The 21,391-nt window shown below is 45.7% G+C and overlaps 1 protein-coding gene across 1 annotated transcript in view; it reads right to left on the bottom strand.

The window, feature by feature from the left end:
* The window catches only part of LOC134360080 (hemicentin-1-like), a 425,813-nt gene that overhangs the window by 62,011 nt on the left and 342,411 nt on the right, over window positions 1-21,391 (bottom strand). Inside the window, exons 80-86 of the mRNA XM_063074161.1 lie at window positions 20,955-21,083; window positions 17,061-17,330; window positions 15,350-15,540; window positions 11,790-12,003; window positions 8,415-8,543; window positions 5,304-5,494; window positions 3,233-3,314 (exon numbers count right to left, since the gene is read on the bottom strand). Of these exons, the coding sequence (XP_062930231.1) occupies window positions 3,233-3,314; window positions 5,304-5,494; window positions 8,415-8,543; window positions 11,790-12,003; window positions 15,350-15,540; window positions 17,061-17,330; window positions 20,955-21,083 (1,206 nt within the window). The remainder of the gene's footprint in view (window positions 1-3,232; window positions 3,315-5,303; window positions 5,495-8,414; window positions 8,544-11,789; window positions 12,004-15,349; window positions 15,541-17,060; window positions 17,331-20,954; window positions 21,084-21,391) is intronic.

The raw sequence follows: 21,391 nt of genomic DNA, 5'->3' as shown, positions 1-21,391 counted from the left end.
AAGTAATGAACAAATACAATGCAGAAAAAGCCCAGTTTATTTCAATTTAGTCCATCAATGGATGTGGAGATTGTAGACAATGTCAATGTTCGCTGTCTACCACTACTTGCCCATGAACTGAGAAGGCAGCTGACACTCCATCACATCAATGAGTCCTGAACCACACTTGCGGTTGACAATCTCCTCTCTTGAAGGACATTCGTGAAACAAGCTTTTTAATATATACAACTCATGGTTAATCTTTCTGTAATTCACTTTTGAACCTGTCCCTCCCTGAATCTCCTTCCTGGCATTTATCCATCCAAGAGTGTGGAGTGCTACCTTCTCCCTCACCACCATCCTTGGCCCACAGTCCCTCCAATTGAGGTAACACTTGCCTGCGTGTCTGTTGTATCTGGTGCTCCTAGTGTGGCCTCTTCTATATCACTGGGACCCAACGAGACTGGGGGATTGCTCTGTTCAACACCCTCACTCCATCTGCCGCAAAAGGTGGGATTTCATGATGCCCACCCATCGCAATTCGACTCCCTGTTCCCATTCCGACATGTCGGTCCACGGCCTCCTCTACTGCCACGATGAGGCCACACTCAGGTTGGAGGAGCAACACCTCATATCTCATGTGGGTGGCCTCCAACCTGACGGCTTGAACATCGATTTCTCTAACTTCTGGTGATAACTCTCCCCTCTTCCTTCTCTCCTTTTGCATTCCCCACTCTGTGTCTTCTCCTAACCTGCTTTACACCTCCCTCTAGTGCCTCTCCTCCTTCTCTTTCGTTGTTCCCTGTCATTTCCTATCAGATTCTTTCTTCTTCAGCCCTTTACCTTGTCCATTTATCACCTCCCAGCTTCTTACTCCATACCTCCTCAGCCACCCACCCACCCACCTTCCCTCTCACTTACCACCTGCCAGTTTGTAGTCCTTCCCCTCCCCCCAGCTTATTATTCTGCCTGCTTCCATTCCAGTCGCAGTGGGGTCTTGACAACTGCTTATTCTCCGCCATAGATGCTGCCTGACTTGCCAACCTTCTCCAACATGTGTTTGTTGCTTATGAATGGTTAGTCAGCAGTAGATAAGGGATCATTCTGGATTTCAGTCTCTGTAGTGGTGGTGGGGGGGGAGGGTTAATCTTCTGTTTGTTATAAACTAATTGTTTGAGCCTGATTGGGATGTTAAGTCTACAGTTCCATCACTATGATGACCAAGAAGGTGAAAGGTGAATGGCTTGGGACCGGACTTTCACAGAGCATGCTCGCTGAAAGAGAGGATTGTGGGAGAAAGCCTTTTCTTTTGGCAGTCAGCTGATGCAGGGAGGGTCTCTTGTCTCATTCCTCTCAACCGGCCAGTCTTGTTTCCTGAGAAGCGTTTAGATTAGAAAGTGAATTCCAATCGAGTTGGACCTGTTCATTGATTAATCACTAAAAACAAGGCACACGTATTGGGAACACAGTTAGGTTTGCCAACTTTCTCACTCTCAAATAAGGGACAAAAGTAGCAGTCAAATACGGGACACTTGTGTTTACCCCAAGAAAGACCACCATGACCTTGAAGCCTTGCGCGGGCACCTGTGTGCGCATGTGTGTACGTGCCGATTTTTTTTCTACAGATTGGTTTTGGCTTAATCTTCCTGAATCTGTTAAGTGAAACTACACTGTACATACATTATTTCTACTTTATATAGCCTGTGTATTTATCATATCATTCCTGCTTTTACTATATGTTAGTGTTATTATAGGTTTTATGTGTTATTTGGTATGATTTGGTAGGTTATTTTTTGGGTCTGGGAACGCTCAAAAAATTTTCCCATATAAATTAATGGTAATTGCTTCTTCGCTTTACACCATTTTGGCTCACGAACGGTTTCATAGGAACACTCTACCTTAGTGGGGGAAATACGGGACAAGGGCGGTCCCATATGGGACAAACCAATTTAGCCCAATATACGGGATATCCCGGCTAATATGGGACAGGTGGCAACCCTAAACACAGTGCAAAGCATGTGGAGGCAATCTTCCTTTGAAAAATCCCCCTCCTTGAGGAATTTTCCTTTCCAATGAAGTGCTGTTCATGCATTATTCCCATGCATGAGCTCTGCCCTATCTTCAGCTGTTCTACCAAGATTGGGCCTGGGACAGAGGGCTCCAGATTCCAACGTTTCAATGGTCACGTCACCCCTCACTGAAGTGTTCAATACTGAGGGTCCCCTCAGGCCTCCAGCCCAGCTTGGCTTCAGACTTAGCCAAGAGAAGTCTACACTACCACTGTTGTTAGGTTCCTGTACTTAATCTGTACTCCTAGAACTTTGGAAGAAACGAGAGCCGACCTTATTTGAATGTAAAATATCAAAAGTGGGCTTTGACAGGGTGGATAGTGAAGTACTTTCACTCGTGGGAGAGTCACGAACAAGGGAACATAGCAACAAAATAAAGGGTCGGTCATATAACACCAAAGTGTGTAGAAATTTCTTGTCTCAAAGGGTAGTAGCCTCTGGAATTCCCTGCCCCTGAGGGTATAGGAGGCCAGATCATTAAATATACTTCAGTTGGAGATGGATGACGTCTGAATGATCGAGGAATTGAGGGTTATGAGGAATTGATGTAGAACAGGAGTTGAGCCCAGAGATCAGCCACAATTATATTGATAGGTGGGGCAGGCTTGAGGGGCCTGGTAGCCTCCTTATTTCCTTGCTCTTGTGGTTCCATTACTTGGGAATATAATTCAGTGACGTAAAGCTCAGTCTGTGCTGGTGGTGTAGTGGTATTTGGAACAAGAGTCCCCAGGTTCGAATCCAGCTTTCCATCACACTTTCCATCTGTGCTAGGTTGAGTGTCTAAGCTAGCAATTCAGCCCCGTAAAACAGACAAACGCTGAAGAAAGGGCAAAATTGCCACCTGCTACGCCAAACAAGGAACTTTACCCTTTTTAAAAAAAATTTTACTCTAATTCGGTGAAATGCCTGGCCTCTCAGAGGAGCCTCAAGAGACCACAGATGCCGGAGGCTGGAGTAACAACCAAAACACTGGAGGAACTCAGTGGGTCAGACTGGATCTGTGGAGGGAAATGGACAGTCAACATTTCAGGTTCATCTGAACTCGTCTCTGGTCCTGTCTGCTGGAGGGGATGAGTTGTCGGGATTAACCCTGGCATCGCTGAGGCCACTCTATGACCTTTGAGTGATAGTGGAGCACCACTTGCCACATAAATGGTTGGGTGGCGACCTCGCAGTAAACTTACTTTGCAGCATCAGGGTCACCTTCCGCTCAACAACCCCGGCTTCGTTCTTTGCGACACACTTGTAATCACCCGCATCTTCATTCTGTCAAAAAGACATTGGGGAGTCAGTGAAAGAAAATATGGACAGGTTGGCTGCTGGGGCAGGGTGCAGCACCAGAGGAGTGAATATACAACAGGCCAAACCTAAAAGAGAGGAACACACCTGTCAGGGCATCCCGGACCAGATGTCAGCTGCATGCCTGACAACACACCCGCTCCTCACTTGCCTAGCCTGAACTTCGGCAGAGCCTGCTTTCCGAACAGAGGAGTGCGGGAATAAGCCTTCACTATCGGCATTCAGCGCACCCAGGGGCTACTTGCCTCACTCTCTGGGACCAGCCAATCTTATTTCCGTCACGCTGCCTGGAAACTGTCTGGAATCGAGCTAGGCTCTAACAGGCACGTCAGCTCTTCAGCCAAACCAAAAATACAACTGCAGGAATCTGGGGACACAGCGGACCATTTTATTGGAAGGCATCCTGTGGTCTGTTTTCTACAAGTCCCTTGTTCATTCATCTGTCTCCACTAATCTCCCTCCTGGCACTTATTCCTGCGAGCGGATGAGGTGCTACACCTGCCTATTCATCTCCTCTCTCATCTCCATTCTGGGCCCCCAACAGTCCCTCCAGCTGTGAATCTGTCGGGGCTGTCTACCGTATCCGGTGCTCCCCGTGCAGCCTCCTCAACATTGGTGAGACTCGACGTAGACTTCTTCGAGCACCTTCGCCCCATCCACAACAAGCGGGATTTCATGGTGGCCAATCATTTTAATTCCAATCCCCACTCCCATTCTGACATTTCAATCGTGGCCTCCTTCACTGCCATGATGAGGCCACCCTCAAGTTGGAAGAGCAGCACCTTATATTCTGCCTGGGCAGCCTCCAACCTGATGGCATGAACATCGATTTCTCTAACTTCTGGTAATTTTTTGCCCTCCCCCTTCCCTTTCTTTTATTCCCTACTCTGGCTCATCTCCTACCTCTTCATTTCTCCTTACCTGCCTATCACCTATCACCTCCCCTGATGCCCCCTCCTCTTCCCCTTTCTCCCATGGTCCACTCTCCTCTCTCTTCAGATTCCTTCTTCTCCAGTCCTTTACTTTTTCAACCTATCACCTCCCAACTTCTCACTTCAACCCGTCCCCCACCCACCTGTCTATACCTGTCACCTTCTAGCTTGTACTCCAACCCCTCTCCCCACCCCCACCTTCTTATTCTGGCTTCTTCTCCCCTTCTTCCCAGTCCTCACGAAGAGTCTCAGCCCGAAACGTCAGCTGTTTATTCCTTTCGATTGACGCTACTTGACCTGCTGAGTTGCTCCAGCATTGTGTGTGCGTTACTCTGGATTTCCAGCAGCTGTGTTAACCCTGTGCTCTATTCTCCTTAGGACGACTTGGCTGCAATGCCCCGGATGGGACTTCCAGGAGCGAACAGGACGCCCACAACCTCAGAGGGAGAAATCGAAGGAGAGCACGACATGGAGCAGCAACAAGAGCCGGAGGACGTGCAGAAATGGATTGCTTCCATTCTGGCCGCCTCATTACAGGAAGGGTACGGAGACTTTAGAGAGGGTGAAGAGGAGATTTACCAGGATGCTGCTTGGCTTAGAGAGCATGTCTTATGAGAAAAGGTTGAGCAAGCTAGAGCTTTTCTCTTTGGAGCAAAGGAGGGTGAGAAGCAACTTGCCAGAAGTGTATAAGGTGATAAGAGGCATTGATAGAGTGGACAGCCAGAGCCTTTTTCCCAGGTTTAAGGTGAATGGAAGAAGGTATGGGGGTGGGTTTTTTTTAAACACAGGGAGTGGAGGGTGCCAGAGGTGGATAAATTAGGGACATCTGGGAGACTCTTGGGCACATGGATGAAAGAAAAATAGAAGGCTATGTGAGAGTGTGGGCCGAAGGGCCTGTGCTGTGCTGTACTGTTCTCTGTCCTAAAACAGAGGAAGAAAGGTGAGGGAAAAGAATCAGAAAGGAAACTGAGGACGAGAGAGAGTTTAAAGCCGGCTTTGTTAATCAGAATGAAACAGGACTCACCACAGTCCTGTAGATTGCCAAGGAACCATTGTTCATTTGCCGAATACGATTACTGATGGTCAAGGGGCTGCCGTTTTTATTCCAGTTGATTGACGGTACTGGATCTCCGCGGGCATCGCAGGTCAATATGACATTCCCCCCCAGCGGTTCCATCTGGTAGGCGCTGACCTCTCCCAGGAGAACCGGTGCCTCTGAGCAATGGAACAGAAAAGCAGCTTTCAAAGCATAACATTCGTGGGTCAGGTACCCTCTCCGGATGTAAGATTGTTGGACTGAGGATGTGATGCTGATAGGACATCGGCCAGACCACACTTGTGTGCAATTCTGGGCCACATCTGTTCTGGAGGAGGTTCATGAGAATGATCCTGGGAATGAAAGGGTTAACCTACGAGGAGTGTTTGATGGCTCTGGGCCTGTACTCACTGGAGGTTAGAAGAACGAGGGAGGATCTCATTGAGACCTTTCGAATGTTGAAAGGCCTAAGCTGAGTGGACGTGGAGTGGGTGTTTCCAGTAGTGGGGGGAGTCTAGGATAAGAGGTCGCAGCCTCCATTTAGAACAGGGATGAGGAGCACTTTCTTTACCCAGAGGGTAGTGAAACTTTGGAATTCATTGCCACAGATGGTTGTGGAGGTCAGGTCATTGGGTATATTTAGAGCGGAAGTTGATAGTTTCTTGATTAGTCATGGCATTAAAGGTAGAAGGTGGGAGGATGGGGTTAGGAGGCATCTGATGGGACAAGTGACCCAATTCTGCTCCTAAGCGTTTTGGTCTTTTGGAGTGAAACCTGCTGAGGAACTCCAGCAATTCCTGTTTTCTTCTTCCCAGGAACACAGTGCTTAGCTTTTGCAATGCTGTTGAAGCTTATCCTTGTATTTCTTCTTTTAATGGACTTCTGAGCATGGCCATGGCTGCTGCCGTCATCTTTCGACCCCGTCCCTGACTAGGGATTTATCTGGGCCATACCAGAGGGCAGTTAAAAATAAAGCCACACTGTTACAGGCCGGAAGATGTGTCGGCCAGATTGTATAACAATAGACTTCCATCCTCAATTGGTAGAAGCGAACTAGATGAACCGCTACGACAGTCTTGTACATAAAATGTCACCCTTTAAATTTGGATTAATTAATTAGATTTAAATCTCCCATCTGGTGAGATTTAAAATCCAATCACCACAGGAGCTCTGTAGTGTATAACATTGCAAATTGAGATAATTAAACAGTCTTGCAGCTTTGTGCTACTGGGGAACACTAATCATCTCAATGTGAGGTTCTACGTTTGCACTAATCAGCTACAACTAGCTCCATCATTCTCCCTGTGACCATGTTCTTGTTATTCATAAACTGTTTGAATATTGCACGTTTGATAACTCCTGCTACTAGCACCAGGCTGGAGGTACAGAAGTCTTAGGTACCACACAACCAGGTCCAGGAACAACCATTACCCTTCAACAATCAGGCTCCTGAACCAGCGTGGATAACTTCACTCACCTCAGCTCTGAACTGGCTCCACGACCTCACACATACACAACAGGTGACCAGGGTTCAACTCCTGCCACTGTCTGTAAAGAGTCTGTACGTTCTCTCCGTAACCGCGTGGTTTCCTCTGGGTGCTCCGGTTTCCTCCCACAGTCCATTGACGTACCGGATGGGTTTAACTGGTCATTGTAAATTGCAATTGGACATTGTAATTGGTCATTGTAAATTGCCCTGTGATTAGGCTGGGGTTAATTGGTCATTGTAAATTGCCCTGTGATTAGGCTGGGGTTAATTGGTCATTGTAAATTGCCCTGTGATTAGGCTGGGGTTAATTGGTCATTGTAAATTGCCCTGTGATTAGGCTGTGGTTAATTGGTCATTGTAAATTGCCCTGTGACTAGGCTGGGGTTAAATTTGGGGATTGCTGGGTGGTGTGGCTTGAAGGGCCGGTGAGGCCGACTCCATGCTGTATCTCAATAAAGAAATCAATAATCAAGGGAACATTTACAATGACCAATTAACTTGCCTGTTACATCTTTAGACTGAGGGAGAAAACCAGAGGACCCAGAGAAAACCCACACATTCTGTGGGGAGAACACACAGAAAGTCCTTACAGAATGATGCCGGAATTGAACTCCAAACTCTGGAATGCCCCAAGCACTAACAGCTATGCTACCGTGGCACCCATATTCAAACCACTAGTCGGGCAAAGCAATTTCACCTTATTAGAGTCTCTGTTTCCTGAGATTTATTTGTAATGACAGCAGAAAATACTAGGAAGACACATCGGTTCAGGCAGCACCTGCGGAGACTGAGACACAGCTAACACCACAATCCCCTGACCTTTATTAGTGTTCATCTTTAACTACAGTTTCTAGTTCTAGCTGTATCTCTGACTTCTTCACTGCCCTTCAGAACATTCTCAGCCGGCATTACGTGTCAGGTAGCAGACAATCAATATTCCAACCCCAACTTCCTTACGCTCAAATAAAGAGTCAGCTGACTTAGTTCAACCAAACCAACTAAAATATTTAGGTTAATTATGAAAGATATTAGTAACCAGTTGGGTATATATTAATTTGATAGAAGGTGTAAAGGGGACTTGAGAAATAAACACTTCACCCAGGAAGTGGTGTTGGTCTGAAACTCACTGCCCAAAAGGATGGCAGAGCTGTCCACACACAATCAAAAACTACTCAGACAAACACCAGGGGAGATATTATCTGCAGGGTCACAGGCAAGAGCTGGGAACTGGGATTGGCCATGGTGTGCCTGATTCGACATGATGGGCTGAATAGCCTTTGTAGTGTAACATGTTTTGCTCCTGAATTGAAACTCATCCTGCTGAAGTCACCCTTCTTGGCTTGTTTTTAACCCTGACTGCATATATCTAGTTAGTTTAAAAAAACAGATTAAACTAACTGGACTAAGGTAACCGGTTTTGATATGTTCAGGTTTATTTGAACTAGAGTACATTGTGCCAGCCATTATCCTTCATCCTGTGATAAAAACAATTACTGGATCCTTATTCCCATTGCTGGAATGTAAACACTGTCCTCAGACTGGGTCATTGTTATTCCCAAGATTAATGGAAGGTCATTATCGTTCCCATCAGTAAGAAACGATCATCTTACCTTTCACGTAGACAAATCCAATGGCTCTAATCACCCCCACAGCATTCTCTGCTGTGCACACGTAAGTTCCAGAATCTTCTTTGGAAACCCTTTCTATCATCAGTTCACTCAGGCCTTCAGTCTGTGAAGCTTTCACAAAGTGATGAGAGAGGGAGAGAGTCAGGACGATTGTTCTCTGGCTGACAGCAGCTGAATGCTTACTCTTGTCTTTTCCTGAGGTGTATGATATTGTGTCTTTGGGGTGGGCAGGGCAGGGTGGCAGGGTGGAGATACGTCTCTGCCAAAGGAGGTGTAAGGCGCTCCTTCCCTCCGCTAGCCTGCAGGTCCCCCTTGGGCGAGGTGTAGCACCTGCTTAGCCCCTCGATCAGGGTCACGTGAAGCCACAGGAGCAGGTGTGGATGGTCAGGTGAGCAGCTGGTGCACATCACCAAGCCCTTGTTATGCGCCATCTGGTGCCAGGCAAGCAATCTCTGAGCAGTATTGATAATGGCTGGGGCCACCCATCTTGTAAAGACACTGCCCAGAAGAAGGCAAAAAGAAAAGTTTGCCAAGAACAATCATGGCCAAGAGACCATGATCGCCTACGTCAATACGAAACGGCGCATAATGATGAGGATGAGGACAGGGTTTACCGATATCTTCCAAATAGGAAGTATATCCCCAACATTCCGGACCCACTTCCATTTCCACTCCACCCACCACACAGATTACAGAGGATTGATTTTCAGAATCTCTGCTGGCACGCACGGATCTTGGTGACACATTCTTGATTGCTTGGAGCATGAAGGAATACGGGGAGAAGGCAGGACATTGGGGCTGAGAGGAAAGTTGGATCAGCCATGATGAAATAGTGGAGCAGACTCGATGGGTCAGATGGTGTAGTTCTGCTCCTATATCTTATGGTCGTATAATGGTATTGGTTTATTATAGCTACATGTACCAAGATACAGTGAAAAGCTTGTCTTGCGCACTGTTCCTACAAGTCAAATCATGACATCATGCACTGAGATAGAATAAGGTAAACCAGTTAAGGCGGCACGGTAGGCCTGCGGCTAGCCTCATGCTATTACAGCGCCAGCAACCTGTCTGTAAGGAGTTTGTACATTCTCCCCATGATGGCGTGGGTTTCCTCCGGGTGCTCTGGTTTCCTCCCACATTCCAAAGACATACAGGCCAGTAGGTTAATTAGACACCTAGGGATAACTGGGCAGCACAGGCATACTGGGCCAGAAGCACCTGTTACTGTGCTGTATCTCTAAATAAATAAATACAAATAAATAATAAAAATACAGAATGAAATGCAAAAGCCACCGAAAAAAGTGCATTTCAGGGAAATGATGAAGGGCAAGATCACAACGAGGTAGATTGTGAGGCCAGGAGTGCATCTTATTGCACGAGATTGAATAGGTTAGGACTTTATTCCTTGAAACGAAGAAGACCGAGGGGAGATTTGATAGAGGTATACAGAATTATGAGGGGTATAGATAGGGTAAGTGCAAGCAGGCTTTTTCCACTGAGGTTGGGTGGAACTACAACTAGAGATGGGCTAAGGGTGAAAGGTGAAATGTTTCAGGGGAACATGAGGGGAAACCTCTTCACATAGAGGGTTGTGAGAGTGTGGAACGAGCTGCCAGCACAAGTGGTGCATGAGAGCTCGATTTCAATGTTTAAGAGAAGTCTGAATAGGTACATGGATGGTAGGGGTATGGAGGGCTATGGTCCTGGTGGGAGTAGGCGGTTTAAATGGTTCGGCACAGACTAGATGGGCTGAAGGGCCTGTTTCTGTGCTGTACTTCTCTATGACTCTACGAAGATCCGTTCAAGAGCCTGATAACAGCAGGAGAGGAGCTCTCATTGAGCATGGTGGCATCTGCTTTCGGGCCTTTGTAACTTCTGCCTGATGGGAGAGGGGGAAGAAAGGATGTGCAGGGTGAGCGGAGTCTTTGATTGCGCTGGTCGCTTTACTGAGGCAGTGAGAAGTATAAACAGATCATCATTTCATACCCAAGCCAAGAGCTTCAGAGTAATTTCCCTCAAAGAGGACGGAGCCGAGGGTTGTTCACACCCCGTTTTGTGCTCTGCACCTTTGGACAGATACATTGGCTTTAGATGGCGTTCAACGCAGATCCATCAGAACACCTTGGCTAGGAATTCACCGAGGGCAAGCGCACAAAGCACGCAGAGTAGAAAGCACATGGTCCTCAACTCTTAAAATTTCAGATCTAGTGAATCCAATCACAATAATCTTTTGCCGCCCTATGCCTGGGATGAAATTCCAGCCATCTGATTTCCATGAGGATGAAATTAGGAAGACAAAGTTAGATCATATTCCCTTCAGTACAGGAGATTGAGCAGAGATCTGAATGATACATTTTAAACAGGAAAAAACATACAATGGCATGGATACAGAGAAACCATCTAACTGTTTCTTCTGATGGGAGAAATCAAGCATAAAGGGATGTAATTTTAGATATCTGCTAAGGAGGGGAATCAGGAAGTAATTTTTCCATGAAATCTGGAATTCTCTCCTCAGAAAGCTGTGATGCCGGAGATCTTCCTCTGAAATTGTTGTTTGGTAAGATAATTAAAAGATGATAAAGCTAAGGTTGGAGGATGAGATAGAAGTGTATTAGATGCTGAGGTGTAGATAGAGTGTCTTTTCCCCAGGGTGGAAATGCCTAATATGAGGGGGCATAATTTTAAGGTGATTGGGGGAATGTATAAAGGGGATGTCAAGAGGTAGTTTTTTTTTTACACAGAGAGTGCTGGATGCAAGGAACAAGCTGTCAGGACTGGTGATAGAGGCAGAGATACATTAGGGATATTTCAGAGACTCTTTGATAGGCAGGTGGATGAAAGATGGAACCCAGTGTGGGAGGGAGGGTTGGATTGATCATGGAGTAGGTTAAAAGGTTGGCACAACATCGTGGGATAAAGAGCCTGTACTGCTCTACGTTCTAAGTTCTAAGGTCTACCATTAGAATGCAGGGAGAAATCAGCCTTTAGATAAGCGAATGGCAGGGAACGTGAAAGAGCTGATTATCCTGTCCTATTCCATTATTGTAGCTATCCCTGTGGGGGTATGATTTGGCCTGAGATGTGGAGGTATCAGTCTGGACTCTGTCCTTGGTTCACTGTTCTGGTCAAACCCGTGCTACTCAGAACGAAGGGCAGAATGAGCAACAATTCCAGGTTCAGGCATTCCCTGTGTAGCCTCTCCTGCGAAGGAGCGTCAATGGGTGAAGGAAGCAAGTCTAACGTGGGCGTCAGTGAAGCAGTCCAACAGCATATGATGAAATATTGCGTATCCATTAAGATGGCACCTTTGCTCAGCACGGAGCAGTGTTAGAATGCCACAGCTCTCCCCCCACTTACCTGTAATGGGCTTGTTATTGAATGTCCAGCTGATGGAGGGAGCTGGCAGCCCCTTCGCTGCACACGTCAATAGCAGCCTTTCACCCTTGTGGAGAGAGAGGTCAGCAGGGAGCTCGGTGAATGCTGGCTGAACGTTCACAGACAGGCGAATGTGATGGCTGTCCTTGCCGACAGGGTTGACTGCTGTACAGGTATAGACACCCACATCCTCTGGCTGGGAGAGCAAAGGAAAGAGTGCAGGTTATTGACCTCAGCTCCCTCTCTGTGGTCACAGGACTTCTCCAAGCACACTGAAGTGGAAATATCTAAGTGAAATAGGGATTGTTGAGGAGGTAGAGAGCTTCCCTCTGTAGCTCTCCCCAGACAGGTGACATTTGCTCCTGGTAATAATTGGCTGACAGTACGAAAGCACAAGAACTGCATTGAAATTAAATCATCACCTTGGAGCATTTCAAAGCAACATGAAATGTATTCATTCAGTCACCAGGGGAATTTAGAAGATGGCAGCAAGCTCCCACAAACAGGAACAACTAGATAACCTAATTTAAAGATGTTGGCAGAGAGTTCATCAATGGATGCTGCTATTAGCTCCCTGGTTTCCTTCAAAACAGAGCTATGGGATCTTTAACTGACAGTGCATCAGAAGGACTTCCTTAACATCCCATCTGAAAGAAAGTACCTCTGACAGGAAAAACTCCTTCAGTGTTACAATGAAGCTTGATGTTTGCATTTAGGTTTCATGCATGGGACTTCAACCTCCACAACTTTTTGATGGAGAGGTGAGATTCTCACCAACTAAGCTTCAGGGAACATTAATGGATTGACAGTGGTGGTCAATGTACAGTCAGACATTCAGAATTCAAACACTATCGTATCCTGTGATTCATCGGGTGCTTACAGGAGAAAAATAGATACAATAGCATTTTACGAAAAACAACTCTTAAACAGTTAGAGACTGACAATCAATGTTCAAAAGAAGACAAACTATGTAAAAATAATACTGAGAACATGAGTTGTAAAGTGAGTCTGTAGATCATGGAATCAGGTTAATTTTTGACATAAAAGGTGCTCTTACGTTAGGGCACCTGCCTCAGTGCAGGTGAGTGTGAACTGGGGGTGCGGATCCATTGTTACTGGCGATGCGAAGGGCTTTAGGATGGCGGAACCTGTTATTTTTTTTATCATAAACACAAAATAATCTGCAGATTGTTTCCTGAACCTACCAACCTTTTCCTTCCCACCCTCCCCCCACCTTCTTTATAGGGCCTCTGCCCCTTCCCTCTTCAGTCCTGACGAAGGGTTCCAGCCCAAAATGTCGACCGATCGTTTCCACGGATGCTGCCTGACCTGCTGAGTTCCTCCAGCGTGCTGTGAGTGCTGTTATTTTTGATACCCTAGATGGTTGATCTTTCCCGTGGAGTCAGAATGATGGGGGGGGAGAAGGGAGGGCGATTTCTCAGGCAAGACAGGTAGGGAATTCAGAAGAAGCAACAACTGATGCTGTTCTTGTCAATCTCAATATTGTGACCATTAATGGTGACAATATGGTACAAGGAGACCAAGTGAGGGGACCAGGGAGGAAATTGGACAGAGTTCATCCGGTACATTCCTCATCAGGGGTGGTATGAACTTAACAAAATATCCAAAGCTCTTTACAGTACTTTTTTCGAACTACTACAAAATGGAGACATCTTAGTGTAGCACTAATTAGTGAGCAAAAGTTACATGATCAGTGAGATAAACCCTTAAACCAAAAGAAAAGTGTTGTTGGACATTGGTTTGAGTATTGTGTTCAGTTCTGGTTGCCACAATTTAGAAAGAATTCATAGTTTAATTCTGGCGCCATCGTAAGGAGTTTGTATGTTCGACTGTGTGGGTTTCCTCTGGGTGCTCTGGTTTCCTCCCACAATCCAATGGCGTACTGGTTAGAGGAAACTGTCCCGTGATTAGGCTAGTGTTAAATATAGATAGGTTGCTGGGCAGTATCGCTCATTGGGCTGGGCCTGTTCTGTGCTGTATCTCTAAAAAGAAGAATCTATATGCAAATAGTTCTGGGACTGAGGGGCTTGCAGTAATGAGGACACATGGAAAAGACAGAGACTGTTCTCTTTAGAAATTTGACAGAGGGAGATTTTTAAAAAATAGGATGAGTTTCTGGACAGAATGGACAGAATATTGAGGTTGTTTCCGTTAATGGAGGAGTCAAGGATTTGAGGTCACAGGTATAAACTAAAAGGGAAGACTATTAACAGTGAATGATGGAAAACTTTTTTTCATTTTACACAGCATGTGGTTGAAATCTGGACTGCATTACTGCGGATGTGGTGGAGGCAGGTTGTATTCCACCTTCCTAGAGGAAATTAGATAAATATTTTGCAAGGAAAAACTTACAGGACTTACAGAGAAGGCTGTGGGACGGATCTCATGAGCTGTTCTAGGAGAGAGCTGCTGCAGATATGATGGGCTGAATGGCCTCCTGTACTGCAGCCATTCTATGTCTCCATAATGACCACTTAATCCATTGCAGTGACCATAAGACCACAGAAGATAGGAGCAGAATTAGGCCATTCAGCCCATCGAGTCTGCTCCACTATTCCATCATGACTGATTTATTACCCCATTCTCCTGCCGAGTGTCAATTGAGAGATAACAGTTCACCAGGATACCTGGGAATCTCCCTTGTTCTTCAAAACAGTGTTGTGGGATTGTTTGTGTCAGGTGTTTCATAGGTGTGTACACAACAATTGTGAGTGCACTGAGAATCGAACATTTCCTATAGCTACGTTCATTGGCCATCTTATTAGGCACACCTGTACACCTGTACACCTGCATGTAAATACAAATATCTAATCAGCCAATCACATGGCAGCAACTTAATGCATAAAAGCATCCAGACATGGTCAAAAAGTTCTGTTGTTGTTCAGACCAAACATCAGAACGGGGAAGAAATGTGATCTGAGTGACTTTAACTGTGGAATGAATGTTGGTGCCAGATGGAGTGGTTTGAGTATCTCAGAAACTGCTGTTCTTCTGGGATTTTTACACACAATATTCTCTAGAGTTTACAGAGAATGGTACAAAAAACAGGAAAATATCCAGTAATCGGCAGTTCTGTGGGTGAAAATGCTTTGGTAATGAGAGAGGCCAGAGGAGAATGGCCCGACTGGTTCAAGCTGACAGGAAGGTGACAGGAACTCAAATAACTACACGTTACAACAGTGCCATGCAGAAAAGCATCTCTGAATGCACGACACGCCAAACCTTGAAGAGGATGGGCTACAGCAGCAGAAGACCACAAACATACACCCAGTGGCCACTCTATTAGGGAGAGGAGGTATCTAATAAAATGGCCACTGACCGTATATCCCATGGTGAATAAGTTTGTTAGATCTCAGGAGCAGACCATCTGCAGGGCAGGTGCCCATAAAACAGAATTGCCATCTCAGCACCTTCAGGAGAGACTGGAGATTCTAATTGACACATGCTTGATGGGACAGTAAGTGTTATATTAAGGCAATTTTACCGACACAGGTCAAACTTTGTGCTGTGCAGCGACCTACCATTGCATTTTCCACTATCAATTCTCCAGACTGCAGGACGGTGAATTTCCCCGGGACATCCGGCACGGCAGCACCATCCTTCTCCCAATAGACCATGGGTGCAGGCGATCCCTGGGCAGTGCAGGGCAAGAGGACCTGTGAATCTTCCAGCACCGAGAGCTCTGACTGGCCAATCAGAATCAACGGTGGAACTGCGCCAGAAGAAAGCACAATGAAACAGCATCCCTGCAGGACCCTCTCTCCCACTGATCTCCTCAGTAATTCTGGTACTCTCTTTTATTCCAGATCTCCAATAACTGCAATGACCCATGCCTCACTATTCCAGAATTTTTTTTCTCTGTCTGTTATAATATCATCATCTTTCTATTTATATCTCCTGAGAACATCGTTCAAAACTTCATAAGTTCAAAGTAAATTTATTACCGAAGTATGTATATGTCACCATATTCTATCCTGAGATTCATCTTCGTTAATAAGCCTTCCCAATGTCTTTCAGCTGACACTAAAACAGATTGCTTTCGTTTCTCACACTATCGTTACCTTTGAGTTTCCACCCTTCCTCTTTCTCCGCCATTTAAAAAAAGCTGTGTTGCTTACTTTGCCCAGAGCTGACAAAAGATACAATAACTCTGCTCTGAATGTTTCCAGTATCTTCCACTTTCACTTCCTTTTCCCTGGCATGTCCCAAAGAATTTCACATCCACTTCAGAACTTCGGAAATATGGTAGGCAAACATGCAATCCGGTGTAAGTAGAGTAAGATCCCGCAATGGTGACTGATACTGAGCGACGCACTCAAAATGCTAGAGGAACTCAGCAGGTCAGGCAGCAGCAATGGAGAGGAATAAACAGTCGACGTTTGGGCAGAGACCCTTCTTTAAGCAACAGATATTGACCCACCCACCTCCTCTGTCATCTGTTCTCACCTATCACCTGCCAGCTTGTACTCCTTCCCCTCTCCCCCACCAACTTATTCTGGCTTCTTCCCCCTTCCTCTCCGGTCCAGATAAAGGCTCTTGGCCTGAAACACCGACTGTTTATTCACCTCCGTAGGTGCTGCCTGTTCTGTTGTGTTCCTCCAGCATTTTGTGTGTGTGTTGCTCAAAGTTTCTGGCATCCTCGGAATTTCTTGTGTTCCTGTGGCACTGACCCATTGTTGTTGGTCAATGTGTCCGAAGCAACATCAGGGGGACCTTCTGCTCCCTCTGAAATGCTTTCAAAGGGCCCACCAGAAATCTTTCGCCTCCTCCAAAACAAGTAGAGTGAGCTTCCTCGGACAAGCAGGAGTTGAGGTTGTGGTTGGCCTCTGGGAGGGGGTGGGGCAAATATTGATTCAGGACTCCCGAAAACAATAGGTACAGCAAGATCAGACATTCTTCTGGTCAAGATGGCTCTGAGCTGTGATGTCCATTGAGTTCGTGGCTCGGATGTAGTAGTTTTTTTTAGTTTTGTAGGGAAGGTTTTGGGGCACTGCAGGAAGTTAGGGGACAGGCATGAGGGAGAGTTAGAGGTCAGGGGCAGGTGCCGGTGGTTGGAGACCATTTGGAATGCCAGTGATTCTCGCGGATGGATGGTGGGCTGGCAGGTGCTGAGGAACGAACCTGAATTCACCCGATGGCATGAAGGATGTGTGCATGCCGCCCAAAGAGGCTGGCAAAGTTAAATCTCCAGCTAGCACCCTGACACAAATCCTTCCGACAATGCCCTCTCACCTTGCACCACCAGAGTCCTGTCCACAGTGACCACACCGGCTTTGTTCTGGGCCACACACGTGTACCAGCCCGCGTCAGGAAGCGCGACCTGTGGAATGTGCAGAGAGCCGTTGGCAAAGATCTGCAGGTACGCGTGGTCACTGACCGGGCGGCCATCCTTGACCCAGGTTATCTCTGGTTTAGGGTGGCCTGCTGCCTCACAGGGTAACATGGCAGAGTGATGAACGGTGGCTTTATATTCTCTGCTGCTGGCTTTGATATCCGGGGGCACTGAATTAAAGAGAGAGAGTGCTATTTTCAATCAACCATGACACAATATGCAATTTATTTATCTACCAAATCAAATATCAATGGACTCTCTCCATCTGATTCCAACTTCATGCTCTCTGGAGTGAGAGGTCAGTACGTTTCTATCGAGAAATTGATGGAATAGGGAGGTCAAATTATCCAATCCTTGGTTCTCTAGGAACCAAGATAATGTGAGACCCTTGACCATCTTTGTTCAGGGCTGAGGGCAATGGGGAGATCAGTTTTATAGGCAGCTGTCCTGTGATGCAGTGCTTGCCAGTTAATTAGAACAGCTTAAGGAATAGAAAATCTGGTTCTTCAAGCTTGCTTCTCATTTGATGTGATTACGGTTTGTCATCCGATTTCAGTACCCTGCTCCTGTTTTCTCCCCAACACTCTTTCATCTCTCCTCAGCCATTAGTCCCACATTTAACTTTCTAGAATACGTCTAATAATTTGCCTCCTCTGAAGAAATTTCTCCTCAATCTCCACCCTTACTGTAATATGTTGAGACAAAAAGAGCGAAACTTCTTCCTCAATGGGGCATGAGGGGGCAAATTTAAAACAGAGAGAGTTGAGTATGTGGAATGCCCTGCCAGGGATGGTAGTAGAGGCAGATACTTTAGGGGCACTTAGCAAATAGACGATAGGCAAATGGATGATAAAAAAAATAGGCTATGAGGGAAAGAAGAGTGAAATTGATCTTTGAGTGGTTAAAATATCAGCACAACATTGTGGGCTGAAGGGCCTGTACTGTGCTGTAATGTCTTATGTTCTATGTTCTAAATGTGGGCAAATGGGACCAGCTTAGGTGGGAATCTCGGTTGGCATGGACCAGTTGGGCCGTAAGTTTCCATGCTATACGACTCAAAAGTAATCTATAATAATAAATAATGTATCATGAATCCTTAGATTGTGACCCAGTTCTGGACTTCCCTGTCACCAGGAACATTCTTCCTACATCTAGCCTGCCCGGACCTGTCAGGATTTTAACATGGTCCCCTCTCATTCTTCTGACCTCTCACCAATAAAAGCTCAAAGATCCCAACCTTCATATGTTAGTCATGCCACTCCAGGGGGCAGAGTGGCGAATCTTGGCTGCCCTCCCTCTAAAGCAAAGATATTTCCACCCAGACTCGGAGTCCAAAACCGCACACAAGGATGATCAGATGATGCATGATTGCTAGATGGTCTTTCAGTGCTCAAGTTTAGTACCTTGATGGAGTACTTGGAAGCTGAACAATGTGAAACATTTTAAAAATATTTATCTGGCATAGAATATTCTCTGCATTCAAATCATTAGACTCACATGTACAGTAGCTTTATATTCCTCCCAAAAAAAATGGAACACCTTCAGGAAGAATAGAGCCACCAAAGATTCAATGCTTGATGTCATTTCCAGCACACCTCCAAGGGGATCACAAGCTTGTCATGGTTTGGAGGCTCTCATGCCTCACTAACCCCAAGAGCTGTGTTGGCTGGAGTCAGGGCTTTATGCTTTGGCTCTTGGTTGGGTCACCCATGCCAAACAGGTCAAAGGGTAGAGGACAGATTAAGTGTGGTCCACCAGTCCTCCAGGTTCAGGGGTTCAGCTCAGGGCTAACAATCCTGACTGGTAAAGCAAAATGTTTACAGAAACAGCATTGAAGAATCCTCCTACATCTGAGTGTGACGGTATTCCTGAGTCTCCAGCCGGGACTTGCATGACTGACAGTAGTGAAAACCGAGAGGAGGCTACTGACACAATGAAGGAAACCCAGAGATGGAGGAACTTCATTGCTGCCCTAACCGCCAGTGGCTTAATGGGCAAAACACACACATTGCCAGTACTCAGGTGTAAAGGAGAATGAAATAATTGTTACTCTGATTCTGATTCAGTACAAAAAAAACACACAAAGAACACAATAAATACAAACCCCATTTCCAGAAAAGTTGGGATATTTTCCAAAATGCAATAAAAACAATCTGTGATATGTTAATTCACGTGAACCTTTATTTAACTGACAAAAGTACAAAGAAAAGATTTTCAATAGTTTTACTGACCAATTTAATTGTATTTTGTAAACATACACAAATTTAGAATTTGATGGCTGCAACACACTCAACAAAAGTTGGGACAGAGGCATGTTTACCATTGTGATATATCACCTTTCCTTTTAATAACACTTTTTAATCGTTTTGGAACTGAGGATACTAATTGTAGTAGATTTGCAATTGGAAATTTTGTCCATTCTTGCTTGATATAAGACTTCAGCTGCTCAACTGTCCATGGTCTCTGTTGTCTGATTCTCCTCTTCATGATGCGCCATACATTTCCAATAGGAGATAGATCTGGACTGGCAGTAGGCCAGTCAAGCACACACACTCTGTGTCTACAAAGCCACGCTGTTGTAGCCCGTGCAGAACGTGGTCTGGCATTGTCCTGCTGAAATAAGCATGGACGTCCCGAGAAGAGATGTCGCCTTGATGGCAACATATGTCTCTCTAAAATCCTAATATACGCCTCAGAGTCAACGGTACCTTCACATACATGCAACTCACCCATGCTGTGGGCACTGATGCACCCCCATATCATCACAGATGCTGGCTTTTGCACCTTTTGCTGATAACAATCTGGATGGTCGTTTTCATCTTTGGCACGGAGAACTTGACGCCCGTTTTTTCCGAAAACTAGCTGAAATGTGGACTCATCTGACCACAGCACATGGTTCCACAGTCTTTCGGTCCATCTGAGATGAGCTCGGGCCCAGAGAACTCGCCGGCGTTTCTGCATAGAGTTGATGTATGTCTTCCTCCTTGCGTAATACAGGTTCAAGTTGCATTTCTGGATGCAGCGACGGACTGTGTTGAGTGACAATGGTTTTCCAAAGAACTCCGAGCCCAGGTGGCTATAATTGTGACAGTAGCATGACAGTTTCTTAGGCAGTGCCGCCTGAGGGCTCGAAGATCACGCGCATTCAACAGTGGTTTCCGACCTTGCCCTTTACGCACTGAGATGTCTCTGAATTCTCTGAATCTTTTCACAATATTATGTACAGTAGATGTTGAAAGACCTAAATCTTCTGCAATCTTGCATTGAGAAATGTTCCTTTTGAACTGATACTTGAATATTCTGTGCACTTTTCAATCTTATTTTAACTCTGTCCCAATTTTTGTTGAGTGTGTTGCAGCCATCAAGTTCTAAATTTGTGTATGTTTACAAAATATAAGTTAAGTTGGTCAGTAAAACTATTGAAAATCTTTTCTTGTATTTTTGTCAGTTAAATAAAGGTTCACGTGAATTAACATATCACAGATTTTTGTTTTTATTGCATTTTGGAAAATATCCCAACTTTCCTGGAAATGGGGTTTGTAGATTGATTGTATGTAGATAAAGTGATGCTAGGTACAGGAGTGTTTCTGTACATAAGGTGACTGACAGGAAATGATAAAGCAGTGGTGGGGTGGGTTAGTGGGTAGAGCTATTGATCACCTTATTGCCTGGGGGAGAGTAACTGTTTTTGAGTCTGTTGGTCCTAGCAATGCAGTTTTTTAATGCTGCAAAGTTGACAATATCTCAAATGCCCAAGTGTTTCGCCCCTTTACCGTGCTCTCTTTAGCCGTTACCTTGCACCACCAGCTTGGTTTTACCCAGGGCTGTGCCAGCTGCATTCTGGGCAATACACATGTAGTTCCCAGAATCCTCTTCTGTCACCCTCATGATATCCAGAGCTCCATTGGCCAACAAGAAACGTCCTGGAACAGAAGTGATCATTTAATGACTACATGATGTAACACCCCATAGAGCAGTGTAGCTAAGCCTGGATATAATGGTGTGCAATGCCTGCCACCCATTCCAGAGGTAACACAATATTTTTGGCTGTCAGCAATCCTAGGTGAATGTCCAGCGACCGGGACCCGGTTGCAATCGAACATAATACGGTTGAGAATGATCCAAAAGTTCATCGTTGTGGTGGAAGTGTAGATGCTCACAACCAGAGGTGGTCTAGATCAAGGCAACAACTTTATTCCTGTCCCACAGCTTGTCATTCTCCACTCCTCCC

This window comes from Mobula hypostoma, chromosome 21 (genome assembly GCF_963921235.1).
Source record: "Mobula hypostoma chromosome 21, sMobHyp1.1, whole genome shotgun sequence".
Lineage (NCBI taxonomy): Eukaryota > Metazoa > Chordata > Chondrichthyes > Myliobatiformes > Myliobatidae > Mobula > Mobula hypostoma.
Note: the sequence above shows the minus strand (reverse complement) of the source record. Positions and strands in the feature narration are given on the sequence as shown.